The sequence below is a fragment of the Dysidea avara genome, chromosome 11 (assembly GCF_963678975.1).
Source record: "Dysidea avara chromosome 11, odDysAvar1.4, whole genome shotgun sequence".
Classification (NCBI taxonomy): domain Eukaryota; kingdom Metazoa; phylum Porifera; class Demospongiae; order Dictyoceratida; family Dysideidae; genus Dysidea; species Dysidea avara.
This window is the reverse complement of record NC_089282.1, coordinates 24,138,451-24,166,256: the sequence shown is the minus strand read 5'-3', so window position 1 is coordinate 24,166,256 and position 27,806 is coordinate 24,138,451. Positions and strand designations below refer to the sequence as shown.

Here is a 27,806-nt window from a genome sequence, read left to right as displayed (position 1 = left end):
TAAGTACTCAATTTCAGATTTCAATGGGAGGCATGAAGTATGACAATATTAAGCAGTGTGGGAAAAGATGTAAAGAGTTGGGTCCATTGACCAGTGTATCTTTACCACCAGCAGCCACTTATGAAGAAGTGATAGAGAAGGCTAAGGAGGAGTTTTTTACAATAGCAGCACAGGAAGGAAGATATGAGTACTTTTTAGCTGATCCACAAGGAAACAGATTGTCAAAAAACATCAATGGAAATCGGTGGAATTTAGCCGAGTATATTCATTTACATGGATATTATCCATCAAAAACAAAAATTTATTGTGTACAGGTATAGTAAGTTACATGTTGATATTACCATGTACATAATAATGTATAATTATAGCAGTGTGACAAGGAAAAGCCTGAAATAGAAGAGAGTGTGATTAAAGCAAATCAGACACCAGCATTACCAGCTGCAGTGATACAGATTCCAGGTGACAGAAATCAGATAGAGACTTGGCATCCAACGAGCCCACAGCCCAGTCAGGTGCTTAACCATCAACCCAGTGAAGTGTCCAACCCGCGACCCAATCAGATACCCAACCAGCCAGGTATAATACTTTGAAGCAATTTAGATAGTTCAGCATAGCCATCCCTCCTGGAGGAAACTGAGCGTGGTGTTCGACTAGACATTGGGTGGCCTGCAGTTCAAATCCTGGGGTAGGAGGGCTTTCTTTGAATCCTGGGATTTTTTTCCTTTCTTTGGTCCTCTTCTGTTTCACCTTAATGTTAGCTAGGTCATGTATTCTTCTTTAAGTCTCAAGTTCCAGTTTGTTAGGTTAGGTAATCCTAAGGCTGCAGCACATGTTGCTGTCAGACCTTCAGTGCTGGTCACTGTAAAGCTTTAATAATAATTATGCAACCAAGTACTAAGAATGATAAGAAATGCGGTTAAAGTTACATCATAAATGAATAATAATGAGTAAATAATAATTAATGTTCTTGAAAACTATGAGGCCTAGAGACATGTACTAACCGGGGATAGATTCGCCTATGAACGAAGGCACAAACATAATGTTTACACCAGTTCATGCTGATAACTTGAATGGACATGTAATTCTATATAATGCCCAGTACAAAGCAGTTAATTAAGTGCCACTCCTGGTTTACTTTGCTATTCACAATGATAACAGTGGAGGAATTAACGACCACAGAGAAAGGCCACTGGATTACTGATTGTTTGTGGTTAGTGCCTCTTTATTTCCTAATCTGTTTTCAGGTGGAACAGTGAGTTCCAAGGCTCGATGCCAGGTGTGCCAGTAGACGCAAGATTAAGAGTATGATTTCATGTTAAAATGATTGTTTGTTGTGTATTTGTTTGTCTCATTTTGTTTGTATTATTTTGTTACCTGGCTTGTTAGCTGAATTATTCCATCTTCATGTAGCTGTTAGTTCCCAAAATTCATCTTGTATTGTATCCATGGCATCACGTGATCATTGTAGGACCTGTATTTTTTCTTTTCTTTTATCATTTGGTTGGGTTGTTATTTCTTGACCAAATGACAAAAAGAAAAATACAGGCTGACTATTAGGCCAAGGTGTTACTTTACACAGGGTGTTTGGTCTGTACAGTCTGTGTACTGTACTCCTGGCACAGTGCTAACTTTAAAATGTGCTGTTTATAGGAAGACATGAAAATGTTGAAAATGATAAGGAAGGAAAACATGGCAATAATATTGGTATAGTATTTTTATACTTTGATTTGCTAGTATTTAACTGTGTGATCCAATTCAGGTGCATGTTTGATACCCGCTTCATCAATACATTTGGGAAACCAACTGGGTGAAGGAGGATTTGGTACTGTGTACGTTTCAGATTTTAATGGTACACTAGTAGCCGGTACACTAGTAGCCGTAACACAACTAAAGATGGATAAATCTGCTGATGTAGACCACATGAATGAAATAAAAGCGTTGAGGTTTGCATATTATTATGCTTTTCACTTTATGCTGTCTATATGTATATGTAGTGTTCTTTGCCATCCCAATATTGTGCTGTTTATGGGATACACACACCAGGACAACTGCATACCAATCATCACAAATTTTGTGGAAGGTTGTTTCATCTATTATTTAAGGAGGTATGTGTAAGTATATTATGCAGCATATGTTTTATGGTTTGTTTTAGAAGAAATGGTTTGATATTCTTGATAAAACATCCATCGCAGAGCAAACTGCACAGGCTCTAGCATACATGCACAGCCAGAACCCTCCAATGATACACAGGGATGTGAAACCGCCTAATATACTAGTGAGCATTTTGAAATAATCCTGACCAGCTGATTTTACATCACATAAACATTACAGATTGAGAGGGGTACACTACATGTCTACATGACAGATATGGGGTTGGCAAGGATAAAAATGGGACGTGCCACTATGACACAAGTGGGGATGATAGGTACTGCATACTACGCAGCACCAGAGACATTTCAAGGAGCCGCTGGAACAGCTTCTGATGTCTGGGCTTTCGGAATGGTGCTGCTAGAGCTGTACGGCGAGCGTCATGCTTGGGGGGATGTTAAGAGCCAGCACCATTTACTGGGCAAGATAATGACTAAACAGCTCCCATATATTGGGCATCTTGATGAGTCGAGGCAAAACATTTGTAAAGCTTGTTTAAATTATGACCCCAAAGCTCGTAAATCTGTACCAGAGGTTCTACAATTACTGCGAACCACAGAGTGATGTGAGAGCAACATTTACATTTGTATGATTGATCTTAACAGTTGTTATAAATGATCTTGTAGATGATGTAATATTAATCTTCTAATGTGGTTTTTAATAGTCTATAGATTGCCAGTCCTTCCTCGGAATTAGTTGGCTTTTGGATATTTGCATCAGCCATCACATAATTGGCTAAATTATCAAATTCTGTGATCACCAGTCCGGGCTTTAAAATGCTGTAGTCCTCAGCCATCGCTACACACTGGATGTTTGTAAGACAGTGCACCTTTAAAGCATTGATGACATAAAGCAACAAGTGCAAAAATAAATATATTAAATTACCATTTTGATGTGGCAGAAAATACAAAACATCAGGGACACCCCCTGGATTTTGTGCACTCTGTCTTATGTGATGAGTATTCCACTCTTCAGCAATTCTTGTTAACTCATCCTGAATAAATTCCGTGAATGCATAACGTAAACAATCCCTACACAAAAATGTAGTAAAGCAACATGATGGATTCGTCATGCACATACATACACATTGACATTGTTTTTATGGCAATATCTGGAAACAATCAATGATGTATATTATATAGTTATACAACGGCCACGAGTGCTCTGCCTGATATAAACGCACGAGCCTGAGGGCCGTCAGGCCCGAAGGCAAGTGTGTTTATACAGGCAGAGCACGAGTGCACGTTGTATAACTGTTATGCACCACTCACCTAATAGGTGGGGAGAGTCTCACAAGACAGCTGTAACACTTATAAAGGCCAGGTTTCTAACATCGATTGTGGGTAACCAAGCCGGACGTTGCGGTGACGTTCACCCTGCAGTACTACAGCCACCTGAGATATTGAAAGCTAGTACGCTATGGGTTATATCACTAACCTGAATTCGCTGTTCGACTCTCATCATGTAGTGCTCAGCATGCCAGCCGTGATCACTCAATCGCTATATAGACTAAGCGCCAGACTAATCGCCATAGCGATTCTCTCGAGCGAAAAAAAGCAGCTAAATAGACGGTTTAAGTAAACAAAACCTAACTACTAAATGATACTAGTCTAATTCTTACTGTTCACACCGGCTAAACTCGAATCTGGTGGCATGACAAAACCGGTTACCACAATCGAACGTAAAGGTTAGTATTATTTAGAATATATTTGTTTTATTGAGTCATTGTCGAAGTGGACTACAGTTTAATCTGGGCTAAGATGGCACCAGACTAGTAAGGTGTATAAGTACGTTTATATATATATATGTAGACTAGAGTGGTGGCTACTCGCGTTGGCTTTTTCGATCACCATTGGCTGCTTGTAAACATTATGCGTATTGGTGACGTTATGGCCCACAATCGACCTTTACATGTCAGGTTATAAAAGAATTCGAGTGATCTGTGAAGTGTCTTTCCACCTATTAGGTGAGGTGTCGTAGTGGTCTTCGCCACCGGCACTTGTGCTATGCTGCACAAAACCACAGCCAGTGCAATATCTGTATATTGCACTGCGGTCGGTGCATTATAACTTATAATGCACTCGTTGTGGTCTACAAAACCGCAACCAGTGCATTATAAGTTATAATGCACTCGCTGTGGTCTGCAGCAGTGCAATATACAAATTATGGCACTGGCGGTGCCTTTGAACTTCCCACGCAGAGTGGTACATTATAGCATATAAGTACAAATTTTAGAGTTACACATACGTAATTTTTGTGGATCACTTGTTTTTCACTGAGATTATCTATTAGAAAGTATAGAGCTAACCCTAAATTTTCAAGGATGAAAAATTTGCAGAAAGCCAAGCAACCATTAAAATTATGTCCCTAGAAAATTTGTACATATATGGTATTATAGTATTTTGCATAGTTCAGTATACATGTGCAACATGTACAAATGATTAATAAGGGGCATTATTCTAGACTAATACAAACTACTCGTGAAACATATCTCTCCATTATATATTCTAATGTATGTATACGTGGATGCAGTGTATTGGGATGCCTAGACATTCTAATAGTTTTGACCACTTTCACTATTAAAATTTAATGAAAGATATCCCATTTGCAAAAAAAAATATGTACTTTGAAAAATACTGAATATACAGTATATAGCTGTCAAGTGCTGGTTTAAAACGATGCAGAAATTGTCTGAACCTCTAAAGTTCACACATGTACCACTGTTGGTATAGTATACCATAAACCTCTAACAATCTATATTACAAACACAACACACCAAATAAATTAACTTACATATGAACTGCATTAGAATCATCAATTTCTCCATTTGACCATAACTCCTTTAATACAGTAAGGGTAATGCACTTTCAATGCAAACACTGCATATCCACCTTTAAAAAATCCATCCACCAACTAGCTCCATTCTTCCTCAACTGTCCCCACCATGCTTCAATACACTGGTAAGAATGACTATTATTAATTTTTGAACATCGAATTTATTCATTGCAAACCTGATTGGATGTAGATTTGCCATACATAAAGCTTTTTTCACCTTTAAAACTGTCTTCGCCATCTCTACGCAAAAATGGTTGCAGAAAGGCGACATTACAGTTTTCTGTTCCTCGGTCAGACCGTACAATGCTTGGACAACCTAAAATGGTAAATGTACACATTAGCAGATGAATTTTACAGTAATTGTACCTTGTATTGTCTTAACACACTCCAGGTAATATCCTGCTATTACGTATGGGTCGTTGTTAGATGGTGCCACGTGTAGCCACATTATGCGACGAGAATACCTGCATGTGACAATCACCAATAACCACTAGTATGCCAATTTCGGAAATATCTATTATAACAAGGATACACACCAGCAGCACAATCACTAAATATTTTAGTGTGACTATAATTATGTACAAGTGCTTCCGGTGATATATAACTTAATTGATGATGTTTAGCTATAGTCTTGCTAGCACAAGCAGTTTGTCACACACAGGCATAGGATTCTTGCATGAAACAGTACAGCCAATTGGTAATATCAAAGTTATAGCTATGAGTAAGATAGCATAGTTTTCAACCTGACACCAAAGCAAAACCAGGTGTTAATAACTATAGGAATGCAACTGGCTTCTTCTATCCCAGTAAACTTGATGATACAATGTGTTTGGCTTCATTTAATGTTTACTGTGTTTGTAGTTGTAAGCACTATAGCTATGTATGAATATGTCAACATCCACATTGAATATTTCTGTCTTTCTTTCGTTCTTGGGGTTACAGTAACTATCTTACAGTCCCTGGTATTTACAAGTGACAAAACCACAAGGTCACATCTCAGATTCACACCATACATGTACTGTAACGTTCATGTAATACACTAACCCATCTATACATCCATGTATACAGAAGCCGAAAGGTTTCAGCTTGTCGAACCCATCCATGTGCCACACAAAATCAGGGCCCTGCATGAAGTTAGTTATATACACAATGACACCATAATCAAGGTACAGAGATACTAATTATGAACGGTACATACAGGTATTATTATTATTAGGTCCGGGACACACAAAATAGTACAGGACAACCTACCAATTAACTGCATTTCTTATTATTCTTAGTACTCATTTATATAATCTAATCAAAAACAGCCAAGCTGTAAAAAAAGGTGTGGCCCCTAAAAAGGCCAAGGTGAAAAAAGATGTGAAATCCAAGGTGGCGGCCAAGAAATGGCTGTGATGGTAGGTTAATGGTAAAAAATTAAATAACGACAATTCAGGTGAATTTTGTGCCAAGACCAAGTGGCACCAAATTCACCTGAATTGTTGTTATTAAAATTTTTACCATTAACCTACCATCACAGCCATTTCTTGGCCGCCACCTTGGATTTCACATCTTTTTTCACCTTGGCCTTTTTAGGGGCCACACCTTTTTTTACAGCTTGGCTGTTTTTGATTAGATATCACTTCTTTTTGTATTTGTATACCTTTATCTAAAGTAGAACTATGCTTGGCTGAAGGCATCAGTTAGTAGAAAATGTTTGTTAAATAGAAAATTAAATTTCATTAAAATTTCTTTGAGGGGTTTGGGTTCATTTTGAAGACATTTATGGACTAGGTTATAGCTAACAAATTCTGCCAAGCTGTCATGAAGGAAAACGGAGGCTTGGTATTGGGTATTTTTTGCCAGAAAGCCTAAACTTTCATGTTCCCTAATATACAGTAGTATCGTACTGTATATGTGAATATTAACAGGACTTTTATAATGGAAGAGAATTGCAAAGAGGCTATACAGAAAGCCTAGTAACAAGTATGATTAGCTGGTATGGGTGTAATGCACATTAATGATGAAAATGCACACTATGCATACCTTGCTATGATATTATCTTCTTTTCAGTTTATGCTTCCTCCTTTCTTGGGCACCAACAAGATCATGTATAGCAGATAACATCATAACAGTATCTCTGTAAGAAATAGTAATTGTGACACTAAAGCCTCAACAGCAATACACATTCTATATAGAACCGTACCTTCCCACCTTTAACTTATGTTTCTGTGTCAAACGTTGATGGAGCAACCTATAGCCAATATCTCGTCCGGACTCACCTCTTTCCTTCTGTGTAAAAATGCATAACCGATGCACACATACATTTCAAATAAAACAAATAAACACGTACACTAGTCTTATTAGCACTTGATTGTAAATTTAACCCCCCACCCCTCCCCTCCTCCTCCTGAGCCAAATGGTGGTGGCTGTGTTGTTTATTCCAGGTCCCTAAGCAATAATATTATGGTCTTAGAGTTTTTATAGCTGCCCTCTGGATGTAGCTGCCCTCTAATGGTTGTTTCTTGGGAGGTGATTGGCTCTCTACTGGTATTTTATGTCGGTTGAGCTTTGTGAATTAGACGGAAAATAACCTCATTCTGGAATATGTAATGCAAGTGCACATGCGTGGGAGGTAAGTATATAAAGTCAAATGTGTGGAAACATGTTTAATTCTACGCTATCATTTTGTAAGTGTAGGCTACCTTCCCTCCCACCCTCCCATTTGTGATTTTCCTGACAAGTTTGTAGACCTAGAGTGGAGTTAAAGGCGGTGCTGCTGTTATGGACTTGGACTGAAGCATACATTTTTGTGAGGGTGGATGCAGCCGATGCACATGGATTTTTCTGGGCAGGCAACAAAAAGGTTGCCTGTCTGGTTTTTCCCCTGGTCTCACTTGGGAACAGTGATTCCAAAATTAATTGTATTGTACAGGCCCCCACCCTCCTAGGTAGCATAACTGCTGTATTTACTTATGCCACTGTGGTTTGTAATTGTGCTCTAGTGTGCTATTCATAGTACACCTGTATGAACTGGTAGCCACACTTGGCAGCTACATGTCTCCAAGTTATTGTGGGTTTATTACATGTATGAGGAAGGAGTTAGTTTTGTGAAAATGGCATGGCAAACAAGGATAGTTTAGGCAACTTCTGCCTCTTATTTTAACTTTTGCGCTTGTCAAACTTGTAATTAACAAACATCACTACATGCACCATGAATAGCCATTCCATAGTCTACTGACTCACCAGCAAGTAAAACATGTTACGGTATATAAAATCTACTGTGCACTGTACAAATGGCGGATGGATTAGGTGGGTTTCCAGTCTCGGTTTCCAATCCAATAGTGGAGTGTCTCATCTAAACTGTTCAGGGCCGGAGCCCACGGTCCGGCCGGTCCGGCATTGGCCGGACCACTTTTGAATATGAAAAAAGATCGAGATACTCTAATAGAGCAGTCATCATAATATACTCTAATAGAACAGTCATCGAAACACTCTAATAGAGCATTTGGTATAAAATATAGCCACTGTTCTACTTAGTCTAAGCCATTACACCTATGTTAATTGTCCTCAAATCACCTAAAAGTTCCGGTGCGTCATCTGCATTGCACTGCATTGGGCTAATTGATCATGCATGTGAGCATGACATGCATGCATTAGCAATTACAAACCCAATGACTTCTGTATCTCAAAGAACTATAAGCTTTCACTGAAACTTTGAAAGTAAAATTAGCTATGAAATTGAATTAATTGGCACTGTAGCACAAAATTACCAGGATATAGCGCTATCCTTAATGTTATCAAAAAGGAGAAAGAGGCTTTGCAGCTTCCAGATGCCATTTCAAAGCATCTATTTTCAAAAATTTTCCTGGGGAGCATGCCCCCAGATCCCCCTAACTTGGCATGCTGTGTGTGCTTAGCACATGCAGTTGAGTATCACATATGATCTAAAAATCACATCAGATCAATAAGAAGTATAGTATATGCATGACCTCCATTGCAGTCCATGGATGGCCGGACCACTCAAAATCTCTGGGCTCCGGCCCTGTCTAAACTGGTAACTTAACAGTTACTTCCATTCCAAATGAAGCCCCTCAGTGACGTTACTTTAATAGCCAGTAGGGAATATATAATCTATGATACAATATATAACGGTAAACCTCAATTGCCTCCTCTACTTCTTGCAAAGGAGAGTCAACATCCTTCCCCCGTCGCTTTAGTCCAAGACGACTTAGTCTTCTTCTAAGTTGATCATCAGTTAGGAATACGTCTCCATAAAATCTCTGATGTCTCTATAAATATAGCCTCTATCAAAATACTGTTTTAGGAGTTCATCTTCATCATTTAGCTGATGCAGAGCAGGAGAACCTGCAACAGCCATCAGGGTGGCGGTTTGGAAGTTCACGAGGCGTTCGGCAGTGACTGAGTGTGGATCCTTCCTGGCCGACAATTGGTAAAATTGACTAGGGTCAAGACTAACCCGCGTTTATCAAAGTATGCATAACTGAGAAATATCTGAGAAACAACTGAGAAATCGTAACTGAGAAGCGAGAAAAATTTGAGAAATGAGAAAAAATCGAGAAATTATCCAAGAAATAAGTGAGAAAATATTGGTAAGTGAGAAATAAATGAGAAATAACTGAGAAATTTCTCGGAAATAACTGAGAAAAGAAGTGAGAAACGCCCGGAACCGGCCACCGTAGTTAACAGCCACACTTCTTTATGCAACAGAGCGATGCTCTGTCGTGGTGAACTTGAACATCGAGTTGAACGCACGCCCTTATGTCTGGGATAGCCTTTGTGGTTAAATGCGAGAATATACTAGCCAGTCTGTACGTTACGCGGAAAAGAAGCCATTTAACTTCTGCGCAATCATCTATAATTACAGGACTATACGGCGTTAGACACTATCCTCAGGGGCGGATCCAGAGTTTGGAAAGAGGGGGGGCACCTTTCTGAAAAACAGTTGAAGACCAAAAAACTTGCTGAAAACCAGTTGAAGACCAAAAAAAAAAAAAAAAAAGAAAGGTCACGGCAATAATAGCTAGTTATCCTTACCAACTATATCACGTCTGTTATCTAAAATAAAATCCTATTTATAGCTTCATAGGTAAGCTACACTGCCTCATGAACATTGTGACTGCTTTATTAGAGTAATTGACTGCTCTATTAGAGTATCTCGATCTTGTATGCAATTTCTTGAAGGGGGGGGGGGGGGCATTTGCCCCAAATGCCCCATCCTGGATCCGCCACTGATCCTCTCTTATTAACTCTTGCTATTATTCTTAGTACTTGGTTGTATAATTATTATTCACTCATTTAATCTAATTTATCCAAAGAGGAAGGGGTGGCACCAAAAGGCTATGGCTGCACAAGGGTGCTTCTCCCTAAACCTTACATGTATATAACACAATAGTACCTAGCTACATACAGCACAGACCAATTAAGTCTCACACACTTATGTTCTCATCATACACTCACAATTATGTGTCTCTTCGGTTCTGATTTTGATGGAAGTGCAAAGCCCATCCAGCAACTGTTATTAATACACTTGTTGATGTACTTACAGTAACAAAGAGCTCAAGAGCTTTTGTATATATCTGCAGAAAAGGATGAGACTGTGTAAAATATTGTACACTCTGCATTTACGTCACTCCTTGAATACCAATTCCTTGATTACCATTGTGACAAACAAAAAAGGGTATTCAATGGTTTTAAGACTTAAAATTTGAAGTTTTACTTTGCATTGTAACACACTTGATATAAGGTACTTTGAAATATAACACAAATGAATTCCAAAGTTAATAACATCATTACAAGTTGCTTTATCATATGACTTTGTGCAGAGACTTGCACATATGCAATACATCACTAAGTTAGTGTAGCTTATCAACCACTAATTGATCAATGGTCTACAGTTACAAATTAATATTGACTGTCTCCATGGTTATGGTTGTTACTGACAGGTAGTTATCATTATCTCATTATGCTATCCAACTAGAGACCTGTGAGAAGGCCAAAGCCTGTGAATACAGGGAGTCTGAAACATGTAACTGAAACATTGAAGAATTCAGAACAATTATTACTGCATAATGATAACTACCTCAATCAATTACATTATTATTAGGCAGTATCACAACTTCAACATTTTCCTCCTTGAATTTCTTGGAAACCTATAAAATTATATGGTAGTACTTACACAGTAAATACCTATCAACTATTGTGGTGCAATAGTGAGGCAAAGGTTATGTACGACTTCTAAGGATATTTTCTCTCAAAGTGAAATTTTAAATCTAATGTTTAAAATAAAACTGACACGCAAACTCACAATTGTAGCTGTGAAGAGTCTCTGCTCCCTAATCTCTATTCTGGACTATCTGGAGCCATGCTAAAGTGTCCTTATTAGTGAAAAGTCCTGATTTTAGGGGTCTAAATATTGGATCATGAACAGTTGTTCAAACTGTTTCCTTGTTTCAGGGAGTATGCACTTTTAGGTACTGCATCAAGTAGCCACTGTTTAAGTAGGGATCCCTCAAAAATGCTACCTCCTAGAAAAATCATCTTATGCAATGAAAATCACCTTTGTGGAATAATATTAGTCCATCTAACATCAAATATTGCATTTATTTATTAATTTTATTTATTTACTATCTAGTTTATCCAAAGAGTAAAGGGTGGCACTAAAATTGGCTGACTTGAGATACTTTAATACAACACTCACCGTAAAACAACAATCATGTATCATATTCTATTAGAACAGTCACAAGTTACACTGTAGCTATAGCTGTGCCTGTGCAGTGGTGAATCCAGGGGTGGTGGAAAAGGGGCATATACCCCTCTCCTCTCCTTCTTCATTCCTTTAAAAAAAATTGCATACAAGATTGAGATACTCTAATAGAGCAGTCAATCACTCTAATAAAGCAGTCACAGTGTTCATGAGGCAGTGTAGCTTAACTATGAAGCTATGAATAAGATAATGCTTACCGGGATTGGAAATGGAAGTGGGTGCATGTGGGATCCGTGTTTTGGTTACTTTTGCTACTTCTTACTACAAAGCAGAGCAGTTTCACCGCACTACTTATTAGTTATGGCCATGAGACATGAACTTGGCGTACAAATTAGTTTAAATACTTACTGGTGAAAAAGATACAAGCAAAAATTTCATTGAGTCCCACCCATGCTTTCGACTGAAACGGTTACAAAAACAAAATTTACAACCAGCAGAAACGTTTTACTTCAGTATATAGCAGTTAACGGCTCCATTAGTGTGTAATACAACCTCGTAGCGAAGTAGTTGAAGTGAAATTCGTACATGCAGAAAGTGAGTTATCTGTACCAATGTGGTGAGGCGAAACACGAATAACATCAAAGGCTGTGACGTAACATTGGGGATTTTGTACACATATGATGATGTATATACTTCCGTTTCCAATCCCGGTAAGTGTTTAATGATTTGAAGGGAGACTACATCAGATCTAAGAACTGCTTTTAAGCAATTCCCTTTACAAAGTACACAATATTATGCAACAACAACAAAAAATGCTTACACAAGACAAAACAAAATTTACAAAACATAAATATATACAACACAATAATTCTTTAATTAATTGTTTTGTCTTTGTTAGTGTTATTGTATCTAATCCAAAACAGCCAAGCAGTAAAAAAGGTGCAGCCCCCAAAAAGGCCATGGTGAAAAAAGATGTGAAATCCAAGGTGACGGCCAAGAAATGGCTGTGATGGTAGGTTAATGGTAAAAATTTTAATAACGACAATTCAGGTGAATTTGGTGCCACTTGGTTTTTCACTATAGCCTTTTTGGGGGCCGCACCTTTTTTACAGCTTGGCTATTTTTGATTAGATATCACTTCTGTTTGTATTTGTATACTGCAAAGCCAGCCTATGGCTGGCTTTGGGGATTTTTTAACCCATGTGTTTTTTCTTTACCACAGGAAGAAGAAAAGAACTTAAAAAGATTTTTATACTTCAATTATTTCTGATTTTATTAGTAATTATACAAATTATATACATATATTTATTACATGCCCATTATTCCCCAAAGGATATTTTTTTGCAGCTGATCTCTCTACTGGGTGACTTGAAATGTAGCTGAACTATCTACAGGATGGGTTCTTTGTAGCTGAACTCTCTACAAGGTAACCTCTTCTAGCTGATCTCTCTACAGGGTGATTTGTTTCTAGCTGAACTCTCTACAGGTGATTTGTTTGCAGCTAAACTCTCTACATGGTGATTTCTTTGTAGCTGAACTCTCTACATGATGGTTTCTTTGTAGCTGAACTCTCTACAAGGTGACTTCTTCTAGCTGAACTCTCTACAGGGTGATCTTTTGTAGCTGAACTCTCTACAGGGTGATTTGTTTGCAGCTGAACTCTCTACATGATGGTTTCTTTGTAGCTGAACTCTCTACAAGGTGACCTCTTCTAGCTGATCTCTCTACAGGGTGATTTGTTTCTATCTACATGAACTCTCTACAGGTGATTAGTTTGCAGCTGAACTGTCTACATGGTGGTTTCTTTGTAGCTGAACTCTCTACATGATGGTTTATTTGTACCTGAACTCAGGGCCGCCCAGAGAAATTAAGGGGCCCAGGGCAAAGAGTTAAAGTGGGGTCCTTGACCCAAGTTGTAAGGTGAAGACCAAAAAAAAAAAAAAAAAGGTCACAACCTAATAATAATAATGCTTTACAGAATAATAATTCTGAGGGTCTACCAGTGACCTACACTGATAGCCTAACATACATTAAAAAATAACTATACACTAACATTTACATACTTAGTTACAAGTGGTTAAAATTGTTAGATGCAGGATTTTTGGAACAATGGGAACAGGGACAAAGGTAATGGAAACAACAGAGTGAATTGTCAAAGTTAGCTAGGAAATGATTCCATAAAAATTTCTTCAATTTTTGTTTTATTACAGTTAGTGATTGTGTATGATCAATTATTGGCAAAGAGTTCCATAGTCTAGGTAGGCGAAAAAAATAGGAGTTCATAGCTGCATTGGTATGGGCTGTCTTGTGGTGTAGTTTGATTCCAGAAGATCTAGTAGAACCAGTATTGAAGCTGACATAGTTCAGGATATTGAACTTATCTGTAGGAGTTTTAAGTGATTTGATGAAAAAGAGGATGTCAGATATTTCATAAATATACATCAATGGCAACATACCTAGTTGGGTCAATCTAGTCCTGTAGTCTGAAGTGTAATCAGAGAGTATGAATTTAGTAGCACGCCTTTGTACTTTCTCAATTAATTCTATGTCTTTCAACAAATAAGGTCTCCACAATGTGGAGCAGTATAGCAATTTAGATCTCACTAATGATATGTATAGGGATTTTCTAACCTGCTGGCAATGACAATAACTACCCATCACCAACCATATCTCCTTATCTATAAGCTTGCTACACTGCTCCTCTGAAGAATACTGTGACTGCTCTATTAGAGTATTTAGATCTGACTGCTCTATTAGAGTATATCGATCTTTTAAACAAGTATTCAGGGGGCCCTTCATGGGGCCTCCTGGGGCCCCTTTCAGGCTGGGGCCTGGGGCAAAATGCCCCAGTTGCCCCTCCCTGTGGGCGGCCCTGCCTGAACTCTCTACAAGGTAACTTCTTCTAGCTGATCCCTCTACAGGGCGATTTGTTTGTAGCTGAATTCTCTACAAGGTGACTTCATCTAGCTGAACTCTCTACAGAGTGATCTTTTCGTAGTTGAACTCTCTACAGGGTGATATGTTTGCAGCTGAACTCTCTACATGATGGTTTCTTTGTAGCCAAACTCTCTGCAGGGTGATTTGTTTGTAGCTGAACTCTCTACAGGGTGATTTGTTTGTAGCTGAACTTTCCACAGGATGGTTTCTTTGTAGCTGAACTGTCTAAAATATTAACTGGTTGCTGCTGAACTCCCTACAGCATAACTTGCAATGTAATAGAAATCTATAATGGAGTAAGTCATGAACTAGATGAATGCTCTATTAGGGTGACTGTTTTATTAGAGTATCTCGATCTCGCATTTGCTACACGGAGTTGGCTTTGGAATCATAAGTCAGTGGTTTGTAAACCGATTGTTCTGTACTATTGCAAGAACTTTCTACGATGACTATTCCAGCTACATACCAATTTTCAGCTCAGTGCTCTAAGCGGTTTGCCTGATAGGCGTGAAAATTATTGGCATTTTTATTCACGAATCTCGATCGCGCAATTGTTACACACCTTCGGTTTCATGTCATATCTCCATGATCTTAATTTCGATTGTTTTCAAAGCACAAAAAGGCACTCCTACAATGGTTGATCTATCCACAAACCGATTTTCAACTCATTCCATGAAGTGGTTTACCCTGTAGGCGTGACAACAAATCAATCTTGTTTTACGCGAATAATCGATCATAATTCCTGATCCATTTACCGAATTTGTACCAAATTTGATACTAGGATTCGTCGTTGGACTCCCTTTATGTGTGCCAAATTTCAAGGCGATCGGAATACGCGTTTGTGTTTTATAGCAATTTTTCAAAGTGTGCGAAAAGACGAAGAATAAGAAGAAAAAAACGAAGTAAAAACGAACTTTTGGGCACTCATATCTCGGAAATGGCTAAGGCGATTTTCTTCAAATTTGGTATGTGAGGTGGCCTACCTGGCGGAAACTTCTGCAGCAAAACTGATTCCAATCGGATGAAGGATCACGGAGCTACAAAGGTGTGAAAATCGCGTTTTCTTTCTTCCTGTCAATATACTCACAATGTGGTGCGTCGGCTTCTTGGGCCGCATGACACACTACCGTGTGTCTTGATCTATGATCTTAATAAGGATCTTCATATGCTTTATAGTATATACATTTGGTAAAGGACAGCCATCATTGCTGTGACCCTTTTTTCTCTTCAATTTTTCAGCAAAGTGCACCCCTTTTTCAAACTCTGGATCACCCCTGCTGTGCTACAATTTATTTATTTATTTATTTATTTATTTATTGATTAGCAAACACCCAACAGGGTTTTTACGCTAATGTACAAGGTACGTACACATAAGTGCCTAGTTTAAGTTACAATAACATAAGTGCCTATAATTTAGGTTACAATAATGATTAGTACTAAGTTACAATAAGTGCTAAGTTACAATAGGTGCTAGGTTACAACTAGTGCTAAATTACAGTAAGTGTTAAGTTACAATAAGTGCTAGAATTACAATGAGTACTAAATTACAGTGAGTGCTAAGTTACAATAAATACAATAAGTGCTAAGTTACAGTTATAAAGTAGGAGTAGTTGATTGTTTAAATGTTTCAAGATCAATGGTAGATAGATTTGGGATACATAGATCGTTCCAATGGGGAATAGTTCTGGGTAGGAATGAATAGAGATACGTGTTTACTAAAGATTGTATATGATTGAATTTCTGATCATGATGGGCTCTGGTAGCAGTTTGATTTAATGATGGCAGACAGCGATTTGGGACCAATAATAAATGATTAACTATCTTGTACAATAGGATGAGGCGTGCTTTCTTTCTGCGTTCTTGTAAAGATGGCCAATTTAGTTCATTTAACATGTCTGTGATACTGTCACGGTGGTGTCTGTTCCAAGGCTTATTTAAGACGAAACGAGCAGCTCGATGTTGAATCATTTCAAGTTTAGAAATGTCATTTTGGTGGTGTGGGTCCCAGATGGCACAACAATATTCGATAGATGGTAGCAGAAATTGTTTGTAGGCATATTCTTTGAAGTGTTTATGACAGGAATGTAAGTTTCGCTTTAGGAAACCAAGTAATCGATTTGCTTTGTTGCATATGTAGTCAATGTGATCGTGCCATGAAAGTTTATTGTTCAAGTAAACTCCAAGATATTTAATCTTTTCCACTGATTTCAAGGGCACTCCATTCATTTGATATGTAAATGTTTTGGTGGTATGGTGTGTGGTAACTTGTAAGATGTTGCATTTAGATACATTAAAGTCCATCTGCCATTCATTTGCCCATTTTATAAGAGTAGTTAAGTCATCCTGCAGGATCTTCTGATCACTTGGTGAGTGTATAGGCCTATAAATTAAAATGTCATCTGCAAACAGTCGCAACTCACTATGTATGTTTGTAGTTATGTCGTTGATATATATTAGGAAAAGGGCAGGTCCAAGAACTGAGACAATGAAACTAAAATTAGTACTTTTAAAAACTGTTAATTTAAAATGAAGTAGGATCTATGCAATAAAAAGTTCTGAAACAAGAGATGAATGTATTACAGCATAGCTTGGTGGGAAAGCCCCTACTTTGGCACATAGGCTATAACAATTATTTTGTTCAATGCCAAAGTAGGGACTTCTCTACTAGTTAAAAATGCTAGGGAATCACATTCCTGGATTTCAATTATGCACCTATCAAAGTTTTGCCCCACCTACAGTGAGGGGGATTAGACAAAAATTTAGGCCTCAGATGTGGGGGTTTAGGCATGGATCTAGGATTTTTTGAAAGGAGGGGCTAAGCTGGACAGGGACATAGGTAATTTGACTTCACCTCTCACGCTCCACAGCAGCTTCAAATCTTCACTAGATCACCTACATCACCATTATGCTGCAAAACATCTAAAAACAAACCGAAAAAAGCAAAAAAAAAAAATTCATTTTTGATTCGAGCTAGGTGGAGCTCCTGGAATGCTGCATCATATGAAATCACAGAAACACCAACTACTACTACTACTGCCAAACGTTTTAATCCATCATTTATCATCATTCTAAACAAAATTAAGTGACCAGTGTGGCATCAGAAGTACTGGAAAGCACTTTGGTACCATTGAGAGAATTCCTTGAAATGACGCACGAAAAATTTGACGTTCTTCACCCAGATGGTGAGAAGTCTCAGATCCTTTCCAGACTAACAGCATAGACAGACTATGCATCCAACCTTATCACATCACTATGAGGAAGAGTTGGCTTTTCTTGTCTTGGATGGTAGGGCAGTTTGAATTCGAAAATTTGTTTCATTTTCTGCTTTTTGAGAGAAAGCAACCCTGTGCCGGGAACCCAGTGAATCATTTGCTGTGTACTTTTTAACTACATTAACTATAGATAATATCTAGCTAAGCAGCAAGTTCTATCCTGTTCTTTGTGTGGAGTACGAAATTTTAAAAATAATTTTTGCATCTCACGAAATACTAAAATCGATATTTCTGTGAAGACAACAATTGTGCCTCTGGTTTCATGGTGGATCTAGCAATGGGATACCACAATGAACATCCCATAATAGTAGGGGGATCGATTTGTAAAAGTTGATTTTTCGGTTTGCTGACCCTAGCTTAACGTCATAATGACGCTAACTTCAGTTCAGACCCCCTCTCCTTAACGTCACACTATGAAAACAATGCATTGGCAATAGAAGCACAAAACATTATCAAGACACACGGTAGTGTGTCGTGCGGCCCAAGAAGCCGGCGCGTAACACCCGTGAGTATATTGACAGGAAGAAAGAAAACGCAATTTTCGCACCTCCGTAGCTCTGTGCTTCCTTGATGAAACAATACGATTTTTGCTGTGGACATGCCCTCCAACTGCAGTACTCCACATTCCAAATTTGAGCGAAATCGCTTCGCGCGTTCCCGAGATATGCGACTTCAAAAATTGGCTCCGTTTCTTCGTTGTTTTTTTTTTCTTCTTATTTTTCTTTTTCTTGTCGCACACTTACAAAAACTGCTATAAAACGCGAACGCCACATCCGATTGCCTTGAAATTTGGCACACAGAAGGGGGATATAAAGGCACATCTCGGTACCAACTTTGGCTGGAATACGATAAACAGGCAAAGAGGTATGAGCGGTTATTCACATAAAATAACACCAATATGTTGTCACGCCTACAGGGTAAACCGCGTATGGGAAGAAGCTGAAAATCGGTGGGTGAATAGGTTAACTATTGAACCTCAAACCTTTTGTGGTTTAAAAGAAATCGAGCTAAAAAACAGGAAGATACAACGAAAAAACCAACAGTGTGTAACAATTATGCAATCGAGATTAGCTAATAAAAAACGACTGCTTGCCACGCCTACCAGATAAACCGCTGGGGGTAATGCTTTGAAAATCGTTGTACAGATGGAGTAATCATCTTAGAAAGGCTCATCAATGGTGTAGAAGAATCATACTTAAAGCCACGGAGTTATAACACGAAATCCAACTTGGTGCAGCAAGTGCGAGATCGAGATACTCTAATAGAGCAGTCATCCTAATAGAGCAGTCACCCTGAAGAGAATTCAAGAGATCAGCTAGAAACAAGAAACCTGCATAGAGATCAGCTACACACAAGTCACCCTGTAAAGAGATCAGCTAGAAGAAGTTACCTTGTAGGGAGTTCATGCAACTATGGAAAGAGATAGTTCAGCTAGAAGAAATCACCTTGTAGAGTTCAGCTACAAAGAAACCACCATGTAGAGAGTTCAGCTACAAACAAATCACCCTGTGGAGAGATCAATAGAAGAAGTTACCTTGCAGAGAGTTCAGCTACAAAGAAACCATCATGTAGAGAGTTCAGCTACAAACAAATCTCCCTGTAGAGAGATTAGCTAGAAGAAGTTACCTTGTAGAGAGTTCAGCTACAAAGAAACCATCATGTAGAGAGTTCAGCTACAAACAAATCTCCCTGTAGAGAGATCAGCTAGAAGAAGTTACCTTGTAGAGAGTTCAGCTTCAAACAAATCACACTGTAGAAAGATCAGCTAGAAGAGGTCACCTTGTAGAGAGTTCAGTTACAAAGAAACCACCATGTAGAGAATTCAGCTACAAACTAGTGACCCTGTAAAGACATCATGTATCAGCTAGAAGAAGTTACCTTGTAGAGAGTTTAGCTACAAAGAAACCATTATTTAAAGAGCTCAGCTGCAAAAAAATCACCTATACAGAATTCAGCTACAAACAAATCACCATGTAGAGAGATCAGCTAGAAGAAGTTATCTTGTAGATAGTTCAGCTACAAACAAATCACCCTGTAGAGAGATCAGCTAGAAGAGGTTAACCTGTAGAGAGTTCAGCTACAAAGAAACCATTCTTTAAAGAGCTCAGCTGCAAACAAATCACCTATACAGAATTCAGCTACAAACAAATCACCCTGTAGAGAGATCAGCTAGAAGAAGTTACCTTGTAGAGAGTTCAGTTACAAAGAAACCACCATGTAGAGAATTCAGCTACAAACTAGTGACCCTGTAAAGACATCAGCTAGAAGAAGTTACCTTGTAGAGAGTTCAGCTACAAAGAAACCATTCTGTAAATAGCTCAGCTGCAAACAATTCACCTATACAGAATTCAGCTACAAACAAATCACCCTGTAGAGAGATCAGCTAGAAGAAATTATCTTGTAGATAGTTCAGCTACAAACAAATCACCCTGTAGAGAGATCAGCTAGAAGAAGTTAACTTGTAGAGAGTTCAGCTACAAAGAAACCATCATTTAGAGAGTTCAGCTTCAAACAAATCACCTGTAGAGAGTTCAGCTACAAACAAATCTCCCTGTAGAGAGATCAGCTAGAAGAAGTTACCTTGTAGAGAGTTCAGCTTCAAACAAATCACCCTGTAGAAAGATCAGCTAGAAGAAGTCACCTTGTAGGGAGTTCATGCAACTATGGAAAGAGATAGTTCAGCTAGAAGAAATCACCTTGTAGAGTTCAGCTACAAAGAAACCACCATGTAGAGAGTTCAGCTACAAACAAATCGCCCTGTAGAGAGATCAATAGAGGAAGTTACCTTGCAGAGAGTTCAGCTACAAAGAAACCATCATGTAAAGAGTTCAGCTGCAAACAAATCACCTGTAGAGAGTTCAGCTACAAAAATTTTAACAATGACAATTCAGGTGAATTTTGTGCCAAGACCAAGCGGCACAAAAATTCACCTGAATTGTCGTTATTAAATTTTTTACCATTAACCTACCATCACAGCCATTTCTTGGCCGCCACCTTGGATTTCACATCTTTTTTCACCATAGCCTTTCTGAGGGCCGCACACTTTTTTTACAGCTTGGCTGTTTTGGATTAGATATTCTTTATCTGAAAACATAGTCTACAAGCAGTATAGCTGCTTAATCACGTCAATTCCTCTATTCCTAGCTGTTTACACTATAACTGCTTTAATAAAAATTTATAACATCATGGCCTGAACCCCCCTCCCCCTTAACGTCATTGTGACGTTAAGTGTACCAAAATCAGTTTGGAGATGCCCCCAGCAATTACCATCACCACATCTCAAAAAATAGACTTTAATGGCAAATAATAATCGGAACTGGAATCAGGAATGGAACTAGGACTGAGTCAAATATTATATGCTCAAAATTTTACCCAAAATGTTTTCAGGAATTTCCCTAAACTTTCACCTATTATGCTATTCAGTGTTCACATTTTGCTTGCATTATGCTCCTAGGTTAGCATCATTTCTTACAATTATCTTGGAACATTTTAATCAGTGAATGCTCTATTAGACTATCTGGAGTCAGCCAGGTCCCGCAAGCAGAATGAAATTGAATACCAACAACTTTTGGCAGAACTTTATCATTTAAACTTCCCAAACTTTTATGAGTAAGTGTGCTAGGGCATTATCAGCATTTCTCTGTTAAGAATGTGCTGAACCTGTTGCATTATATCCTTCCATTTCCGAAGGCTATGGTGCAACAAATGCTTGATACTGCAGCAAAGAAATGTATATCAGCTTCACAGAGAATATTTATGGCCCAGAAATGCAGTGAGTGGTTTTCTCCAGACCTGAACTGATTTAAACTGTATTTATTGTGTACGCATATATATTTTTATATTTCACACCTAGCCTTTCCCACACTGGTGTTTATTTAACACTTTTCTGTGGTCGCATGTGACCGAGGACACATTCACTCTTTTATTGTATATGTATGTACATTCTCTCATTGTTTAAATGACGGTATCATTCAATTTCACTACAAAGTGACTGTTCTATTAGAAAGTATCAATCTAAGGAGCTATGTACAATGAATACATTTGAGTGCTCTTGCAGTTTGCACTATTAGGTAGTATCAAACTATTTTCATGGAATTAAGCTCCATAGTTCGAAATATCCACCTAATATGCTATTATTATGCTGGCAAGCACTCCAGCCTATAATTATGCTGGCATATTTGATGCAGGCCTAAATTGAATGGAATGAGTAACCAAATTTTATGGCTCCCTGGAACCCTGTCATTCATGTATAGCTGCTTATGCTTATTGTATTTTACTAGCATTTGTAAGACTGACTGTGAGGCTTACAGACACCACTGTTTGTTCGAAGATCAAAATTAATTACTGTAAAAGAGCAATCAGATAACAGTGTAATATTATCTAATAGTAATTACACAGTATGCATGAATATGCTAAATCTGTGTTGGAAACTTTCCATAATCTACAGCCAGGGTATACTCTATAGAAGATTAGTTTATAGTGACTGTTTAATAGCTGATTGCTCTATTAGAGTAATTTGATCTACAAAGCAAACGGTGTGTCACAAAGGGGGTAGAACAGAACCTGCTTGCAGAACCTCCTTTTCTGTTGAGCATGCTTTGTCCTGTCCCAAAGGGGGTTTACCTTCATTGCATCATAACGAGATTAGGGACCTTACTGCTACCCTTCTTACTGAGGTTTGCTCCCAGGTGTGTGTTGAGCCAGAGTTACAGCCGGTTCAGCATTCTGATGAGTTCCCTCTTGCCACCTCTAATACTCAGGATTCGGCTCACTTGGATGTTGCTGTAAACGGCTTCTGGGGTGGTCGTTCGGAGAGATGTTTTTTCATTGATGTCCGTGTTTTTAACCCTTTTGCTCCTTCTAATAGTTCCTCCTCTCTGTCGTCCACCTTTAGGAAGCATGAAAAGATTAAGCATCATGCTTATGGTCAGCGGGTTCGAGAAGTGGAGCATGCCACTTTCACTCCAATTGTTTTGGCTGCCACCGGCGGTTTAGCCCATGAGGCTACTGTTTTTTATAAGCAACTTGCTTCTCTTCTGGCCAAAAAGTGGGGAGATGATTATTCTGTGGTTCTGGGTTGGCTGCGTTGTTGCCTGAGCTTTTCGTTGTTGCGCTCGGCAATTCAGTGTATTCGTGGGGCACGGTCTTCCATTGGTGTTTACACCAGGACTCCACAGTCAGTGGACTTAGTGACTGTGGAATCCCATTTGTCTGCTTAATTTTGTTCAGTTGGCCAGCACTTGCAATCTGTGCTGGGGGTGGTAGGAAAGGGCAGTCCATCAAGCCCGGGTTAAAAAAAATAATAATAATTTAAAAAAAATAAAAAAATAAATAAAATAAAAAAAGACAAGACCGCTTTCACACGTACTGATCTGTAAGGCCACTCCAAATAAATTCTCTGTTTCCCGTCCACCGCTTACTCCTGTGTTATTCCGTATTCTTCCATTATTTTCTTGCATACTGTACAGTCTTGGTAAAACCGATCTTTTTGTAGGTAAGTATAGGGTCTACCTGGAGACATGATTCAGTCTTCAGGTTCTCGTTCACGGACTCCAACAGCACTTACCTGACATTTTAAAACTCTATGCTGACCTATGAGGATATCTTGCTAGTGTCTTCCCTCCTAACACCACTGATTCCAACCAATCTATCCTCCACCCTTAACGGACCTGACTTGGTGTTCCATTTGTTTGCTCAAACTAACTATCCCCACCAATACCCAGCAACATCTTTTGGCTGCTAGAGCTTTGAAGGAAGATCGGTACAGCTGTTTACAATATGACCTTCAGCTTTCTGGCTTATCTGTTAATCTTATTCATTTCCATTGAGATTAGTTGTTTAGACCATTTTATGCCAGACACATGTACAATTGCCCAAGTGGCCAATGCTTGTGAAGTGTCATAAGATCCCTGTTTGAGCAGGCTGCTTGCATTGCTGTCTTCTGCTCATCAGTACAGGATTTTTAATCCTAGAGCCACCCCAGACTGGAATCTATCGGTTTGCCTAAACTGAACTTTCCTGCATGCTATAATAATTATTTATTGTAATTTAATAGTGTAAGTCTTGCCAGGGCTCCATGTTGTATACCCCCGTGATATTTAGCAGAAATAGATAGGTACCAGCCTATTAATTTTACCCTATAGCTAATTAATGGGGATGAGAAACTAATAATTGATTATGCTTAGGCATCAGTCTATTATGCTGGCATAATTTTGACCATAATAGGTACCTGGAAGCATCAAGCATAATGCTAGCATCTGAGACATATATACGTGCACTGTAAGTCCTGCATGCATGGCCAGTGAAAATGTTATTGCATGATAGAACAGTCAGTACTTGTTTATTAGAGCAATATTTTATCCATGCATGCAAAGCTGTAAAAAGGGTTATTAGTCTCATGGTAGTGTTGTGAGGCCAAGAAAGCCAGCGTGCCATGTCATGAGTATATTGACAAGAAATAGAAAGATTTAATGAGTTTTTCATGCATACATGCATGTATAGGGAAAACTCAGCATGGTGAAAATAGCTACATCAACTATAGCTGTTCCTTGTGCACAATTATATTAATTGTACACCAGAGCAAAATCACCTCCCAAGATTCTGTAATTGTACGTAACAGCAGAGGTAAATAATTTTATACTACACTGTAGTCCCACTATGCTTATAGCTATCCTCATATCTTGCTCAGTTATAATTGTGCTTTTTAAATGGATAGTATAACTTGTAATTGAAAGTAATGGCTATAATACAAAAATTACATGCTTTAGAGAAGGAACCATGCATGGAGGCATGTATAGCCTATGCACATATAGCTAAAGAAAATTAATGCATGCTTATCTACTTATTGTTATTACAATTTATTTATTTTAATGACCATTCAGGTACAATCTATGATTATAAGTTGTACATTGTGGGTCAAGGATAGCATAAAATTGTTGGTGCTTGTCATTGGTGTGATGATTGTTTATTTAATCCTCTCAATTTGGATTGAAAATAATAATTTAAAAGCTGAAATTAAATCCTTGAGAGGTGAACTTCACTTAATCAAAGAAGTAAACCAGATCTTAACAGATCAAAATGAGAAGTTGATAGATCAAAATGATAAGTTGACTGAAGATAATCAACAGTTAGTGGAGCAAAGAGAGCAGTATGAGACTAGCCATGGTGTAATAGTTAGGTAAATAAGCTATATCAAAAAATGGATAAACCCAATTGGTAAACTAGAAGACCACATACATGATGTTATCCGATATTGCAAACTAATGAACAAATTCTATGCAGATTCTGAAGAGATGGATAGGCTACGTCAGCAAATTGCATATGATGTTGAAGAAGGTGATGATGAGATAATAGTACCCCTGGCAGTAGAGCTTATTATGAAGTTTAAGAAGAACAGTGATAAGCTCATGAATGCTTTACAGTCAATGGACTTTGAGGAGACGAAACAGCTACAAGATAGTACAAGTACGGATAAGATTGAGAAAATGATGGATGATTTTCTAAATGAAGTTGCCATCTTGCAGTTACAAAAAAGAGTTAAAGCACAGAAAGAAGCTGAAGCTAAAACACAAGAAAGTACTACTGCTTCACATAGAGGTCCTGCTACACAACAGAGCTCAACCACTGCTGTACAAAGTAGTTCATGGAAAGATATTACAGTGGGTGTAGCTTACAAGTTATTATCATGGGTGGGCAAGTGGCTCTTCTCATAAATTTAATCACACTGCTGACATGATAAGTTAAGTGGCTATATACTCAAATTAATATGAACAAGCTATTTTAAGATGTCCATTATATACTATGGGGTATGCATCACATTTGTTGGCACCCAATAGTTATTGTATTGATGATGTTTCTTGTTTACTTCAGTGTTGTGTGGCAAGCTATATAACAAAACAATTACATGTAAAGTTTATTGAATGTTTCATTACTCACCTGTACTGCTTGTTCTGGACCAATTTCCAGTAATAATTGTAACCCATTGACCCACGCTCAGCAGAGCTATAATAAAAAATGTGAGAGCCCAATCATAAAAACCTTAATTGGGCAGTGTACAGTGTATAATACTCTAATAGAACATACACAATAGCTAACCCAACTTTGTTGCGCATTTGGTAACAATGGTGCACAATAATTGAGTTGTTTCTCCATAGCATAGTCAATAATGGAGTTTGCATGATGTTAATTGGGATTGGCTAATACAACAATAATATTATTTAACAAGCACTGCGGGTGATATTGTAAAAAAATTACCTAAAAGTGGGTGCTTTTGGGTTAAACTGCCTAATGCAGACACCTCAACTCTCACTATAGCATGTGAGACACATGCATCGAATTGTTGTCTCATGCATATGCATGGTTTTCATCTCATGCACTGTGGCTCTCATGTAATTTAATTTCACTTCAGACCTCTCAGCAAAGTAAACAGTGCTCTAATGGCTAAAAATGTAGAGGTATATATATATATATATAACTGAAGAAAGCGGCCAATTTTGCAATTTTTATAGGAATTTTCTACTAAGAGGAGACCTCACTCAATAAGTATAAGCAAATCTCACTCATTTTAACCTCAGATCTCACGATCTTACTCCATGCAAGTGCACTTTACAGGTACATTGCTTGTTAAAATCTTGTACATGCACTAGTTGATCTTTAGCACATCCTTATGATTCATACATTACAACATTGTCTGGTCATATCATTGTCACAGTTTTACTAACCTCAGCTGCAACATGCATCACACTCCTCCCCTTGTTATCCTGGTATTCAGTAGCTTCTACACTGATTAACTCCTACAGGACATGTGCACATGGCATAAATGCTTGGTCATCATACTTGTGAAGTAGCTACTAAGCTCACCTTCAGTGTTCCTATTTTGCCTCTCTCCTTTCCCACAAGTGTGATACACATTATGCTGCCATAATGGGATGGGTGAAGTGCTGCATATCTTTTCCCTTCTGCGTTCTGCCATCAGATGATGCTTACGAAGATCTATATATTCTTCTAAAGGATGTTTTAGTCAATCTCTAACATCACTGCCAATTGATCTAATCCAGCCTGACTCGTTCATTTAGCTTTATTTGTTATATGTTTCTGTGTTACTGTGTATCTTCTCTTTAAAATGTTTACTCTTGCTTGGAAAATTATTATATCGATTGATATATACCATCATTGAAACAATGAGAGAATGTACACACACACACACACACACACACACACACACACACACTCACATATATATATGTACCACTTTCACACCTCAGATCAAAAGAAAGCCAGTGCATATATATCACATATTGCACTGACTCAAAGTGTTAATGAGATATATGCACTGCTACCAGTGTGTATATCTTGTTACACGCTGCCTTAACGAGATATACACACTGCCACCAGTGTGTATATCTCGTTAACTCGATACATTGCACACTATACCCAGAAATCATCAGATTTCTTTGATGTTATACTGTTATCCTCTTCTCTTATATAGGGAATCAAACAAGCTGTCGGTGATTGTGGGATTAAATTTTGCCAAATAACCTGTGATTGTGGGATTCAATTTTAATACATCAACAGTAGTTTGTTTTTTACTTTTATAAATGTAGTAATTAAAACATGATAAACACTAGTCTCTTAAAATTACTATTTTAGCAAAAGTAAAATCAAACTACTGTTTGATGTATTAAAATTGAATCCCACAATCACAGCTTGTTTGGCAAAATTCAATCCCACAATCACAGCCTTGGTTCCCTATATAAGAGAAGGACATAACAACTAAAGATTTTGCCAATTAAGTAAGTCTGCATGCTAAAGTAGAACATATTAGTTATACCATGGGCACTTGTGCTTTGCCTGTATATATGCACTTGCTCTCGGGCCTGCGGCCCTTGGGCACGTGTGTATCAGGC

The 27,806-nt window shown here is 38.1% G+C and overlaps 3 protein-coding genes and 1 pseudogene across 6 annotated transcripts in view; 3 read left to right on the top strand and 1 right to left on the bottom strand.

Annotated features, from left to right (window-relative positions):
• Positions 1–2,816, top strand: part of LOC136238710 (RAF proto-oncogene serine/threonine-protein kinase-like) — a 117,173-nt gene extending 114,357 nt beyond the window's left edge. For 3 of the 4 annotated variants that reach the window (XM_066029270.1, XM_066029269.1, XM_066029267.1), the window contains exons 2-8: positions 18–314; positions 369–576; positions 1,651–1,704; positions 1,760–1,943; positions 1,995–2,105; positions 2,153–2,275; positions 2,332–2,816. In XM_066029270.1, the coding sequence (XP_065885342.1) occupies positions 24–314; positions 369–576; positions 1,651–1,704; positions 1,760–1,943; positions 1,995–2,105; positions 2,153–2,213 (909 nt within the window). In that variant the 5' untranslated portion in view covers positions 18–23 and the 3' untranslated portion in view covers positions 2,214–2,275; positions 2,332–2,816. The remainder of the gene's footprint in view (positions 1–17; positions 315–368; positions 577–1,650; positions 1,705–1,759; positions 1,944–1,994; positions 2,106–2,152; positions 2,276–2,331) is intronic. The other variant, XM_066029268.1, reaches the window with a different exon arrangement.
• On the top strand, positions 2,219–2,712 carry LOC136237786 (uncharacterized). The gene is made up of 2 exons (XM_066027998.1): positions 2,219–2,275; positions 2,332–2,712. Exons 1-2 carry the CDS (start codon positions 2,219–2,221, stop codon positions 2,710–2,712), a joined length of 438 nt encoding a protein of 145 aa, XP_065884070.1.
• On the bottom strand, positions 2,547–8,420 carry LOC136238711 (uncharacterized; annotated as a pseudogene).
• Positions 8,421–22,300: 13,880 nt separating this feature from the next.
• On the top strand, positions 22,301–23,185 carry LOC136237785 (uncharacterized). The gene is made up of 2 exons (XM_066027997.1): positions 22,301–22,353; positions 22,475–23,185. The coding sequence occupies exons 1-2, from the start codon at positions 22,301–22,303 to the stop codon at positions 23,118–23,120; spliced, it is 699 nt and encodes a 232-aa protein (XP_065884069.1). The 3' UTR covers positions 23,121–23,185.
• The last annotated feature ends 4,621 nt before the right edge of the window (positions 23,186–27,806 follow it).

What these genes read in the sequence shown, in the direction of transcription:
- LOC136237785 (XM_066027997.1), top strand. Translation starts at nt 22,301, where the DNA reads ATGCATGAATATGCTAAATCTGTGTTGGAAACTTTCCATAATCTACAG. An exon ending in TTCCATAATCTACAGCCAGG is followed by an intron (nt 22,354 to 22,474) that starts GTATACTCTATA and finishes ACCTGCTTGCAG; the next exon opens with AACCTCCTTTTCTGTTGAGC.
- LOC136237786 (XM_066027998.1), top strand. Translation starts at nt 2,219, where the DNA reads ATGCACAGCCAGAACCCTCCAATGATACACAGGGATGTGAAACCGCCT. An exon ending in TGAAACCGCCTAATATACTA is followed by an intron (nt 2,276 to 2,331) that starts GTGAGCATTTTG and finishes TAAACATTACAG; the next exon opens with ATTGAGAGGGGTACACTACA.